The sequence below is a fragment of the Fragaria vesca genome, linkage group LG4, assembly GCF_000184155.1.
Source record: "Fragaria vesca subsp. vesca linkage group LG4, FraVesHawaii_1.0, whole genome shotgun sequence".
NCBI classification, from domain to species: Eukaryota; Viridiplantae; Streptophyta; class Magnoliopsida; order Rosales; family Rosaceae; genus Fragaria; species Fragaria vesca.
In genome coordinates, this window is record NC_020494.1 from 267,368 (window position 1) to 281,552 (window position 14,185).

At 36.7% G+C, this 14,185-nt stretch overlaps 2 protein-coding genes and 1 pseudogene across 3 annotated transcripts in view; all 3 read left to right on the top strand.

The window, feature by feature from the left end:
• The window catches only part of LOC101294358, a 39,776-nt gene that overhangs the window by 5,339 nt on the left and 20,252 nt on the right, over positions 1-14,185 (top strand). Inside the window, exons 12-13 of the mRNA XM_004297777.1 lie at positions 2,546-2,660; positions 2,778-3,114. Of these exons, the coding sequence (XP_004297825.1) occupies positions 2,546-2,660; positions 2,778-3,114 (452 nt within the window). The remainder of the gene's footprint in view (positions 1-2,545; positions 2,661-2,777; positions 3,115-14,185) is intronic.
• LOC101302822 lies at positions 4,037-7,079 on the top strand (annotated as a pseudogene). Its single transcript, XR_184408.1, has 14 exons — positions 4,037-4,130; positions 4,423-4,513; positions 4,596-4,667; positions 4,772-4,810; positions 4,934-4,991; positions 5,084-5,129; positions 5,234-5,279; positions 5,705-5,766; positions 5,896-5,962; positions 6,065-6,157; positions 6,252-6,320; positions 6,411-6,489; positions 6,628-6,794; positions 6,937-7,079. The product of XR_184408.1 is annotated as a meiotic recombination protein DMC1 homolog (transcript).
• LOC101303109 lies at positions 11,991-12,929 on the top strand. Its single transcript, XM_004296327.1, has one exon. The coding sequence runs from the start codon at positions 12,292-12,294 to the stop codon at positions 12,886-12,888; it is 597 nt and encodes a 198-aa protein (XP_004296375.1). The 5' UTR covers positions 11,991-12,291; the 3' UTR covers positions 12,889-12,929.

Consider the following 14,185-nt stretch of genomic DNA (forward strand, 5'->3'; position numbering starts at 1 on the left):
AGGGTTGTGGATAGTTCCATTGAAGACTAAAATCTTAGAATGTGTCAGTAATGTGGGTGGATTTTTGTAGATAATTATAGGTCAGTTGTCTTGTGCTTTTCTATACTCATGCAATAGCAAACAAAATCTTGTTTCTCCTAGTTGATCTGTTGTTTCAAAATGTTCTTCCAGCTCGTAATGATGTTGTTACATACTTACATTGTAGGCTGACGTATATCGGGATGAGAAAGATACTTTATACCTGTACATTACGCTCCTAAGGTTTGCAAGGTAAGTAACAAAGAGCTAAAAATCAAACTATACAGCCAGCTAGGTTGAAGTAGGGGAAAATATACAGTGTGCTGGTGTCTGTGTTTGTGCATGTGTTTGGATCATATGTTCCATAATAACCTGAAACTATTTAGTATTCTTCTGCTTAAGTTTGGTCTGCGAGACTATACAACATGTGACCAAAGAGAAAGATCCTCTTGGAAGAAAGTGAAAAAGGTGATTTTGTCATCCTGTCTTTAATTCAAAATAAAGGTTAACTTATAATCTTTTTCAGTTTTGGTCAGTAATTTGATGTCAGTTTCTTGCTCCAGAAATTGTTGAATTCGCTTGAGGAGCTAGAGGAGTTAAATCCAGAAGTTAAACAGAAGAAATGGATATCAAAACAGCGGGCATGTCTATGAAACTGGCCAAAGTCCACCTCGTAGAGATAAAAAGAAAGTTGAAAGTGTGGGGACTTGTAGCTCAAGTACTGGTGGCGAGAATTTATCGCGACACCCAACACCAAAGTTTCCCTTTGGTTTCTGTGGTAATAAGAGATTAAAGAAAGGTAATCTCTTTTTACCTTACATGGTTATAACTTATAAGGAATCCATGCTATATGATAAAGTAGTATGGGGTTCACATCTAAAACCAATTGGCAATGGGTGGAGTGGCCCAAACTCTTATTAACCCACAGACAAGGTCCCATATTCCCGATGTGGGATATATATCTCAACACGCCCCCGCACGTGTAGCGAATCTTCAAGTCTAACACGTGGACAACATTTGGGTGACGTGGAGTTCGTGTGGCCATTGGGCTTCACACGTGGACGTGGGTAACCCGCTCTGATACCATGATAAAGTAGTCTGGGGTTCACATCCAAAACTAATTGGCAATGGGTGGAGTGGCCCAAACTCTTATTAACCCATAGGCAAGGTCCCATATTCCCGATGTGGGATATATATCTCAACACTATATGACCATTGAACTTGCTCTAGAAAGCCTTATGGTTTCTGAAACCCCTTGAAGTTTACCCTTTTATGTATTTCCAAAGAAGTTATATGCAATTTGAATATGAAGAATATCTGATTTTGTGTCTATCAAGAAATCCTATGTTGAGACTGTTGGGTTATGCGGAAGAATAAACTGTAGAATGGAATCAGAACTCACAACCACAAATGTAAAATGTAGCGGAAAGAAAATGATAAAGAACACCGGGTATTAACTTGGTTTGGCAAAGTGCCTACGTCCACGGGGCAATAACAACAAAGAACCTCCACTATTCGAATAAAAGTTACACGGAGAGAAACACTACTTCAAGACTCACTCTTGAAGGGATACACTCTCACACACACTTTGATTTGTTACACACACAAACTCTCAACTTGGAGTTTTCTCTCTATCTCACACTCTTGTATAGCACAAGGTGAACTCACCGGTTCTTCTATATCTTTTGCACCATTGCAAATGCCTCTATATATAGGCAAATATATGCATGCATTCTTCATGCACTTTCCATGCAAATCCTTCACGTCCATGCACAAGGAAGAGAATTCAAACTTCTTCCTTAATTCAAGCTTCAATTTTTGTATGCACCATCAATGCATCTCCATCATTTTGTCAAACTTTTCAGCCACCAACAAGCTTACACATATAGGCTCTCTCTCTTGCATTTCAACATATACACACTACCAACTTTGCTATTCATATACCATCTTGCCTCTTGGTTAATTGAATGGGTCTTGAGGCTTCACCGAAAAGGTTTTTCACATGTAGTAAACTACATGACATCCTCCTCCAAATAAGGAGGGAAATTTGACCCATCAGAGACCTCCAACTGAGTTTTCTGTAGTACATATTATTACCTCCCATGAACTCAGGCTTCCTATCTCAATAGTCTCTAGCTGGAAGAACATGACTGGAAGCTTCCCACTCCATGCAGACCAATGCCACAGGTAAAACTCACCTACACAAATCTTATCCTTCTCTGTCATTTGTCTAGAGAAGTTTCTAAACCTGCATGACAGACTAGTTAAATGTCACTTTCCATTTAGTATATTTTGTACTGTTATATAATAATCACGCTTTTCCTAATCTATTCCTGTAATCAAAAGTAGAATGTCGCAATTGAAACTGTGGAGATCTCATCTTGCTGATCTAAGACACAAATTATTGCTAAATTGATTAGGTCCATTTACATATGCATTTACATTTTAATTAAGCAAAGCTAGTAAGGTCTCAAGTTGTGATACTTCTTATTTTGCTTATGTACATGAGCCTCTTTTGTTGACACAGCCTATGTTATATTGAATGTGGGAATTTTTCAGGCACCTCCGGCAATTAACCAGGCCACTGCACCACCAGTTGAAGAAGATATAGAGTTGGCCAAGGCTATTGATCCCTCCATTCAGTCTGCTTTCCAGGAGAGGCCACCCTTTTTTGATCCACTCCAGATTCATGAAACAATAGCATAAAGTAGTTCTAGCACCTCCATGGATAATGGAGACTTGTCACAACATGAAACTAGTCCAGGATCACATTCACATTCAAAGATCCACTTTATCTCCACCATTCAAACATCTACTACCTCAGACTCAATCCGAGCATCTCCAACACCTTCAGCTCCACCAGTTTCAGATGATTATCTAGATGATCCTTTTCAGTGTCGATCAATTGAATCCACTCCTATCCAGAAAGGTGAAAGTTCTTCGTGTGTGATATGTATGGATGCTGCAGTTGAAGGTGCTTTTATCCCATGTGGGCATAGGGCCGGATGCATGGCTTGTATGAATGACATCAAAGATAAGAAGTGGGATTGCCCCGTCTGCCGGGCAAAGGTTGATCAGGTTCTAAGGCTCTATGCTGTATGAGTTAGCAGTGAACCTGAATGTAATGAAGCTAGCTCTGTTTGTGTTTGTGTATTTTAATAGATCAATTTCTACCCAACCTGACCTTTCAAGTTTGTAGATGTTGTAAATTCACAGGTATTTACACTTTTTCTAAATCGTGTTTCTTCTCAATGAGTTTAGGTTATGGTTTACCCTCTTTATAATTGATTCCGACATTCCGTTTATGCTAAGAAGGATCACTCGGATTTGTGGTAGCGATTCACAACCACTCTTCACATAAGGGGTCAATAATGCTTTAATACCACCCAAATATTATGAAAATGATATGAGCTATACATACACTTTCATGTTCTTAAATTCTTGAAGGACGAAAAGAAAATTATATATTTCATGATAAGTCAACATATATGTCATTATTTGTTACACATTGTTTCGTTTTTATGTTTAAACACACATTTAAGCTTTTAGTTTCGTTTAGAAAAAAATGTCGTGGAAGAAGAGAAAATTACGATTATAAACCAATTCAAGAGACTAATCCGAGTCATGGAGAGGCCGCCATTCAGAAAATGAGAAAATGCACCTATGCATGTGGTAAGAAATTGCAATAAAATAACTTTGACACGTCCACAAAGCGAAGCTCAACCACCCCCCCACCCCTCATGATACGCTGCCGTTTTGGCCCAAATTCCCATCCTATAAATTCACATCCCCTCTCATTTCTCCCATTCAAATTTCAAATCTGTCTCTACCATCTCCATTTCTCTCTCTAAAATTTCCACTCTCCCGGAACCACAGAACGTCGTCGTTTCGTCAACCTAAACCACAGCGAGCGAAGATGAAGTAAGTCACAGATCTGCAACCTCCTCTCTCTATTTGCGTCAATTCGAATCGTATTAACCTTCTTTTCACTTCGAATTTAACCTAACCTTTCTCGGCGATGGTCCCCAGAGTCGAAGATCAAGGCCAGCTGCAGCTCGTCGAACGCGAATACATCGAGGACGAAGACGACCTCTTCGAAGCCATCGATAAGCGTAGGCTTCACGAACCTTCTATTTCCCTTTACATACTTCAATTTTCGATTTCGATCATTTCGCCACGGGTAATTGATTTTCCCGATGATCGGAAAACCTCTCCTGTATTTCTCGGTTTTCGTGCTGAGCTGGATTTTCAGTCGATTTTCAAATTTCCGACGGATTTTGCTTAGTTTTTCTGGATTCGTTGAAATTGAGTGTGTTTTGCTCACGATCTTCGAATTAGGCCTAAATTTAGAGTGAAATTTGCTTTGGAAGTGAATAAATTGTACTGGCGAGTTTTTATGTGCAGTGATTGCTCAGGGAATCAATGCCGGAGATGTTAAGAAGTTCAGGACGCAGGGATCTACACCTGCAATGGTTTGATGATGCACACAAAGAAGGTACAGCTAATTTTTCGCCTCTAATTTTTCGGAACTGTGAATGTTCAAGTTGGATTGTCTTACTGTGATTTTTGTTTGGCAGAACTTGACTGGAATTAAAGGTTTATCAGAGGCCAAAGTCGATAAGATCTGTGAAGCTGCTGAGAAAATTGTGGTTAGTCATTAGTGCTTAACCTTGCCATAATAATCTGAAATGTTCATCCAGATTTTGTGAAGTTTTCGAGTGATTAGTGTTCATTATTGTTTTTTCTTTCTCAGAACTTTGGATATATTACTGGAAGTGATGCTCTAATCAGAGTAAGTTTAATGCTGTCACTTGTTTGTGGTTTTAAGCTGGCTTAAGTAAATGTAGTGTTGAAAGTTATTTACGGTGAGGATGAATGCGGAACATCAGAAGTTGATTTTTGGTTTTGTGTATAGAGGAAGTCTGTGATTCGCATTACAACTGGGAGCCAAGCACTTGATGAACTATTAGGCGGTAAACTTGTACTATTGGTTGTTCAATCTAAAGTTAATTTATTATGCTCCTTAGTTATTGTTTTCATTTATTCTTCGGTTAATAAATTGCAGGTGGTATTGAAACTCTAGCCATCACAGAATCCTTTGGGGAATTCAGGTGAGCACAATTGCTATGAGTATCAGTCGTATTCATAATCTGAAATGTTTCTTTCAGTGTCAGTGGTGTCCATTGCTTGTATTAAACCTAAACACTGATCTCAGGTCTGGGAAAACACAGCTTGCTCACACACTCTGCGTAACAACACAGGTTTGTCTTTATCCTTAAGTTAGGTCTGTATTAGCATACTGAAAAATTGAAAATCATGCCATCATTCTGCACACTTCTGTTGTGGTGTTTCACTAGAAGTCTTGCATTTGAGTACTGAAATGCTTTTACATTTTACTGTGATTTTTTGCGCATATACTCAGTTTGATTAACAGATAAATTAAAGAGTCCATTAAGAAGCATGTTTACTGAAAAAGTGATAATTGTGGGTTTTGGACTGCTGAAATGCTATGCCAAGTTTAATGCCAGTACTGCTTTTACAACTGTGCATCCCATAGTCATTCCAGCATAATAAACTAGTAGCTAGCCTACGATTTCCAAACTGAAACATGCATTTTGATTGAAATATCACCTTCTATACGTCAAGCCTTGCTGAATGCTGACTGAGCTTGTTTGCTACGTTTCAGCTTCCTACTAACATGCATGGAGGGAATGGAAAGGTTGCCTACATTGATACTGAGGGAACTTTGTATCCTTTTTCTTTGTCCATCACAACTAATGTTTCATGTAGCTTTTGATCAACAAAGTATGACCGAGAATATTCTTCATCAAATACCACATATAAGAATGTTTTCTTCTTAACTAAGCGCACTTGCAGCCGGCCTGAACGAATCATACCTATAGTTGAAAGATTCGGCTTGGACCCAGGAGCTGTCCTGGACAATGTAAGTCTCAATCTTTACATACACTTTCAGTTGATTAAATGCAAGTGTGATGCATGACTGTGAAGTGTGAACTAACCTTGATATTTTCTGTGAATGCACAAGATCGTTTATGCTCGTGCTTTTACATATGAGCATCAGTATAATTTGCTTCTTGGTCTAGCTGCAAAAATGGCAGAAGAGCCATTTAGACTTCTGGTAAAGACTTCAGTACTTTACTTGCCAGAACAATCTTATGGTACAAGTGTCAAGAGGCTTGGAAGATTGACTTCTATATATTCATATCTTTCAGATTGTTGACTCAGTGATTGCTTTGTTTCGTGTTGATTTTACTGGGAGAGGAGAGCTTGCAGATCGCCAGGTCAGTCACGGATTCCCTACAATATATAGGCTCATATGCTCTCATACTCATTTGGATCTTATGTCCTTCCTCTATATTTTTCTTCTTCAGCAAAAACTTGCACAGATGCTTTCCCGATTAATAAAGATCGCTGAGGAATTCAATGTTGCTGTCTATATGACCAACCAAGGTAAATGGTCAATGACCGAACTCGAAGACCCTTTTGAGCTCAATCATGGATTATTTTAATATTGTTATTCTTCCAGTGAATCTTATAGTAATATGATGCATGAAGTTAGAGCTCATGGTGAATCTAATGACTATGCAGTGATAGCTGACCCTGGTGGTGGAGTATTCATATCTGATCCAAAGAAACCAGCAGGAGGTCATATGCTTGCCCATGCAGCAACCATAAGGCTCATGTTCAGAAAAGGCAAAGGAGAACAGCGTGTCTGCAAGGTGTTTGATGCCCCAAACCTGCCTGAGGTTGAAGCAATATCCTTCTCATTTGCGTGACTAATATAATTTTCTGATTTTTCTGATTATTTGCATCATCCTTTATATGAAAGTCTGAGACTATGTATGTATTGTTAGTAGGATAGCCCCATATATCTTGTTATTCTTGACAGAAAGGAACATTTTCCAGATAACTGCAGAAGGCATTGCAGATGCGAAGGACTGAAGAGCAACGCATTTCTATGACACAAGAAGCAGCAAACTACCGTAATATTTTAAATTTTCTGCTCTATATATATTCCTAGTAGGTAGAAGGCAATGATATGTGGAGAATACAGGCGTGGTATATAGTAATGATAGCATGAACATAATGCACGAGCAACTGATGCTAGAACATGACTTCAGTATTGGATGTTTGAGTGAGGTCACTTTACCAGAGTGTTTATCTCATGTGTTAAAGCATCCAGTTCACTTAAGGTGCTTTTGTTATACAGTTCTTGTTTTCTATAAACTGCTCTACCTAGAATCTCTATTATCTGGTTTAGAAAGAACGAAAACTTTAAAGAGTATCAGGACACCATAGTGTTATTGCTTAAATGGCAAATTATAGTGGGTCATATATGTGTTTATTGTGTGATTTGTGTCTGTTGGTAAGTATAACTGAAGCGTTAAGGACTTTCTGTCAAAACCTCATAATTCTTGCCAGAGGTCTTTGCAAATCGATTTTTCTTTTCCCCGTGAATCAATATCTACATGAGTCATGGATTCTTGTTCTTATTCCTCAAACACGTTCTCATTCTCTTTAGTGAGTTCAGTACAAAGCAGTAAGCAAGACTTGTTTTGAGGACCAGAAAAAATATCAAAGACTACTGTATATGATCACCAATGATTTCCTAGCTAGACTAAGATCAAAATGTATATGATCACAATGAACACAGACAATGCAGATGTACGTTCATCTTTTTACAGAAACACAACCATTGTTCGATTAGTTTAGGTTACCTTCTTCCATATTTTGAACAATATATGAGCTACCTGCACTTCAATGACCTATAACATTCACATCTAAAATATATCCTAATTTATTAGAATATTTCATATGACCTATAGCCTTCATCCATGCATTTCTTTATTTCATCCTTCAAAGTAGTGGTTGAGCTAGGGCATTCTTCGGTGATGAAGATGTATATACAAGCACTAATTTGGTGTTGTTTTCAAGTCTTTATTGTCTTCTTAGGCACCGAAAATCTCACGGAGTCGTGATACTCTGTCACAATTAGTAATTAGATAGACTAGCTTCACCGTTTTAATACCTCTGCTGATGAACTATAGCAGGAAAAGCATGAAACCAAAGTAGATGTGAAGCTACTTTACATTTGTGGGAGAAAGTTGTTCAAGGAGAGTTGGAAGATCTTGCTCTATTAAGCTCACGGTATCTTGGTTCAGGCAAAGGAAAGAACGGCAAAGTTCTCTTGGCTTGCAGTTTTCGCTGTCATTCATTTCGATAGAAATAATTACAAGGATGTTTGAAGAATATAGAGGTATACATAGTGAGATTCTTTGTGTTTCTTATATGCATCTTGATTGGAAGGTCTGCTGCAGTCTAAGGTTACAACTACGTACAATCAGGATGGTTTGTGTTTGTGAAGTCTAGGTGAGAACATAGCACAGAAGCCTTTGGGGACTGGGGAGTAGATATAACCTGGCAGAGTTCTTTGATGAATTGTTGATATCAACTTCTTGCTTAATTATGTAGTTATGTCTTAACATACTGCAAATCATTTAGCCATCATTCTGTAAAACTCTGTTGTGGTATTTCACTAAAAGCCTGGTACTTGGTATTTCACTGTCTTATTTACTATTAACATGTAATACAGTCCATCAGAAATATTTCCAGACTCAGTTTTACACATTGATCTGGTCATTCTCTCATAATAAACTTGCGGCTATCCAAAGATTTTCATATTGAAATGTTGTCTGATTTCAGTATTAGGAGATACGAAGATTTATGCATCAGTCCTCGACATTGTGAGCTTCAATTTATCAATGCTTCGTCTGTTAAACTAGTGATACATGCATTTGCTACATGCTAACCTTATCCATTTTTCCGGACTGCAAGTTTTTAAAGATCCTTTGTTCTCATCCTTTTGCATTTGCAATGGTTAGTATGCTTCTGCTATGGAAACTGCTGAAAATCCATTCGACTGATAGCATAGAATTTACTAACCAATAAACCAGAACTCTCTTCTGGTGATATACCAAGAGCGCGAAGACTGATTGTATGTGTTCACATTTTTCATATTGTGGATTCCCTGCAGGGTGTGATCTCTTTCGAGTAGATTTTACTTGGAGAGGAGAACATGAAATCGGGCTAATTGTTATCTGCAGCAGAAGCTGGGACAGATATGCTGCAGATAACAATCATACTGTATATGGTGAAAACTTGACTAGTTTTAATCTTGTTAATACTTCCACAGCAACTTACAGTGGTAACTCAATGCACTTGTTTAGAGGCTTATTGGTGAATCTCATATCCTTTGAGTGACTTGGATTTATACCTTCTACTAAATAAGTAATGGGTAGTGCTAAAGGGCCTTAATAAGGCCTAAAATTTATGGTCTTAATCTTATGTGTCATGTCATATAAGTAAATAAAAATATTTATTTTTGATTCCACATAATATATCTTGCTAACTCAAAACATTGCATTACCAATTTTACCATTTCTATTTCGTTTTACATTTTAAAGGGTGAATCAATGATATTAATGTACTTTATTAGGTAATGGAAACAAATATTACATATTAATAGCAACCACTAATTATGTATAATATAAGGAATGTTTCTTACATCAATACGAAGATTAACTATTTTTTAAATAATAATTAGTTTTGTCAAATAAACTCTTACCCTAACCCTAATTCGTCCAAAAAGCAATTATAATTCATCAAAAAGAAAACACTAATATAAGATGATTTGGATATAATTCATCAAAATTTTCTATAAAATAATTTATATACAAATAATTTCTCTAAATGATTTACGTACATACAAATTATTTATATAATATACATGTATTTTTTTTATAATATACATGTATTATAAATATATAATATAATGTTATTTGATGTTATATTTTTTATATTTAATTAGATATTTAGAAGAAGGAAAGCAAAAATAGTTTTATTTTTCAATGAAAAACTGAAATTTATTACAGTCATTGTTTGAAATGGACCAAATGGTAAGATGGTTTTTATACTTAAGTATCACATGACATAAGATTTTTAATATGTGATGTGTCTAAGTGATTTGACTACATAGATTTGAGGCCTAAAATCTTAGGCCTTAATAGGCCTATAATCATTTTCCATAAGTAATTCAACTCTATATTTCAAATTTCAAAGTAGTTTAATTAAGTCTAAATTTGAGCTTTTCCTCACATAATATTTAAAAAGATATAGAAACCATATCTACTTTGCTTTTTCATCTACAATAGAAGAACAAAAGAAAGAGGAAAAGGGGGAAATGTAGGTATATGCTCTTTGCCTACCGTATAAATTGTGCCTGGAAATCTTGATTTTGATCTTTTGCTATAAAATTGAACTTTAAACTCGGATACAAATTTGCCAACCATCTTTATTTGTCCACCAAAGTGTCCACCCTCTTAGTTTATTAACAGATTTCTCTTCAAATGGTTTAATTTTATTCTTGATAATAAAATGGACATATGTTAATAAACTAAAAAGATGGGCACTTAGTGGGCAAATAAGGGTGGTCGACAAATTTGTATCTATTTAAACTCTAAACTCCTGGCTTCCTTTGAACAAGAAACATATGCAATCGAACATTTGTACCTAGTCGAATATTGATTATGATCAGATCATGCCATTACCTAGCGTGAAACCATGCCCAAAGTAATTCTGCTCCTAATTAACTTACTGTACGTGATTGTGTTGAAAAAGAAAGAATATGAATCTAGGAATTATTAGCAGTCAAAACATGCATGTTGAAGAAGCCAAGTCTGTTGTCTGCTAATTATCTTTAATTCACCACTTGGATTGATGATCACCTCTTAGAGGTTAGCAATGGTGAAAGAGAGGCAAAACTACGTATCATATAGGAAGTGGCTGCCCTTTTCCTAGCTTTGAGAATGACCTGTGTGCGTGACTATATATATACATGATTACATTCTATGTAATTATACGATCATCTTATTAATTCCTACATTACATTTTCTCATTCAAATAATGGTTCTTGACATGACAGCTCAAGATCTTGACAGGACTTATCACACGAGGAAAATTACCAAATAAACATGGAGGGTTTGCACTTTGAAGGTTTCTCAACAGCTTCTAATCTAGGTTTTTCTGGCCAATGTATCAGAGATCTAGATGTCGTATAGATTTTGACAAAAAACTCGACTACAGAAATGGCCTCATGCCCCCAACCTTCGAAGTAGATAAGCATTTTCAACACATGATCGAATCCATAGTAAGAACTGAAGCTAGATTTTCTTGTTGTGAAAGATTGTTGTTCGAGTTCATCTGGTATAAGTTTAGATAGAAAAAGAGTCACATTTTCCTTCATAACAAGTAACAAGTAATTAATTATGTCAATTATGTGTCATGTTTAAATGGTTAAGTCTATCCTTCTAAAAAATGAATAATCCATTATTAATCAAAAGACAAAATCATTTGTAAAACCTGCAAGCGCAAAACCAAAATGTATCAAATAACAAATAGCTAAATCTGTTAGTTGAATAACGTCAATATACCAGATATTTGTCAAGAAAATAATGACCGAAGAGCTGAAGATGATAGCAATACAAATGGTTGGCACTTAATTGGCACGTCATGGCTGCCTTGAAATTGTGTATATTATATGCAACTTGGTACTCTGATAACTGAACAAAGAAGCTGAACGGAGGGCAAAGAAGTAATTGAGAGAAAGGTGTTGTCAATCAACACAAAAGGGTGAAGAAACAAAATCATGTTATTCCCTCATATTTTCCCATTTTTTAACCCCAATACCTTTATCCTGTCTCCATCTCTCTCTCTCTCTCTCTCCACAGAAATCCTATATGACTTGATACATCTTTTCCCACTTACCCTCATTTTATTAATTTTACCATCAAATCTCTCCTCCCTCTATCTTTTCTGAGGTTGTAGGGCTATGAGGAACTGAGTCGCTCCCCCTTTTTTCGGAAAAAATCTCTGCCAATCTCTCTCGAAATGTTCCCATGAAACAAAGTTAGCAAAAGCTAGCAAAGATTTCTAGGTTTCTAGCTAGGTTTGATCAAACAAAGATTCAAAGAGAACCTATAGGAAGGAAGGGCAAGAGAGAAAAGTATACAGTTCATAACCCTACTGTGTTCTTTTCGATTCCCTCTTCTATATATCAAACCCCATCATCATCACCCTCATGAAAAATCCTGCTCAAATTAGATAGATCTGATCCCAATTTATTTTGATGTCCTGGTTCTAAGTTCATCTCACTCTTCTCTCCTTTTGCTTTTGAGTTTTTTAGTGCTGGAATCCATGGATTCACTTCAAGGATTTGGTAGCCCTTCAGATACAAACAGTTCCTCAAGCAGCATCAACCTCAACTCTTCTTGCTCATCCTCCTCAAACCCAAGCTCCCCTACTGCCACTCTCAGCCGCTACGAAAATCAAAAGCGGCGAGACTGGAACACCTTCGGTCAGTACCTCAGAAACCACCGGCCGCCGTTGTCCCTGCCCCGGTGCAGCGGGGCCCACGTTCTGGAGTTCCTGAGGTACCTTGACCAGTTTGGGAAGACCAAAGTCCACACCCAAATGTGTCCCTTCTTTGGGCACCCAAACCCTCCTGCGCCCTGCCCCTGCCCTCTGCGCCAAGCTTGGGGCAGCCTTGACGCCCTCATCGGCCGCCTCCGTGCCGCCTTTGAAGAGAACGGCGGGAAGCCTGAGGCAAACCCTTTTGGGGCTAGAGCGGTGAGGCTCTATCTTCGTGAGGTTCGTGATTCTCAGGCCAAAGCTAGAGGGATCAGCTATGGCAAGAAGAAGCGTAAGAGGCCACCACAGTCATCGGCTAGAACTAGTCTAATGCCAACAACTCCTCCTCCAGCTCCTCCTCCTCCTAGTAGTGCAAGTCAGTAAGAATTTACAAGGAAGTAGCTTGGTCGATCTCTGGGATCAAATTACTAAATCCTCATTATTCTCTCTAGCATATATAGATATTTCATATTTCATAAATTTTAGCCAAATGTTTGCTTAATTAATGGTCTGTTATTGACACTCTTAATTAGTTCATCATCCTGTTGCGCTGAAATTAGTAATGTTAATTTTGAAGTGATCATATATATGGGAGTAACAGAAACCTATGAAAGAGTGAGACTATCATAGTATCCATCATGAATGATCCTTGTATTAATTTGTAAGTTTAAATCTTTCTGTTGCTTTGATTTTCAGAAACTATGCTTAGATTGACAGACAATATATTGATCTGTTGTGTATTCCATGATTGCATAATAATGCTGCGAAATAGGAGTATTACTGTATAAGCAAGAATCAACAGTTGGGAGACAGGGGAGTGATATATATATATATATATATATATATATATATATATATAGACACACACACCAGATATACTAGTTAGTTGAGGGATATGTTCGCAAGCATAAAATATGTCATATACGTACTATAAAAAGGTCATTATTATGACATGCAATAGATTGCAGATCATTTTTTTTNTTTTTGAATAGTTAGATTGCAGATCATTGTTTCATTGTTTTCTTTAATAAAAAAATAAAAAAAATTTGTTCTTTATTAATTATTATAATTTCTTTTAATCACTACAGTACAGTGTATACTTGGTCAGATCGATTTGATCATTTGTCAGATTTGTCTAGCACTATATATAACTTGTTTTATGTCTTGGTATTATAGTGGGGAACTTCATTTTCTTCCCCCATATATGCTGTGAAGTTTATCAGATTATATAACAAGTTTGATTAATTGTGTTAAGAATTAAGATGCATGCGTGCTTCAAGATATCATATATACTTTGTTTTATGTAATGAATAAAAGATAATTCATGTTCCTTTCTCCTCTAGTTGCCCAGTTTCATCTTATAGAAGAGCAGAAACCCTTCAATTAGGTAGCTAGTGTGCATATATATATAGGCTATATAAGCTTTTTGCTTGCAAACCATTCATGATCAATCAAACTTAAACTAGTATATATACATGTGAGGGATGGGTATTTGCCACAATGAGCTGTGATTGATTTATTAATTAGGCAAATCCACACATTTTTTTCTGGCTACCACTCTTGGATGTTCCCAAACGAGGAGAGACATTAAATAAGAAGAAGTACTACATGAATGATGAACCTTAAGATATATTCAAATATTTATATTTAAAGGATCACACTTGGTCCAAATTAGTGTTAA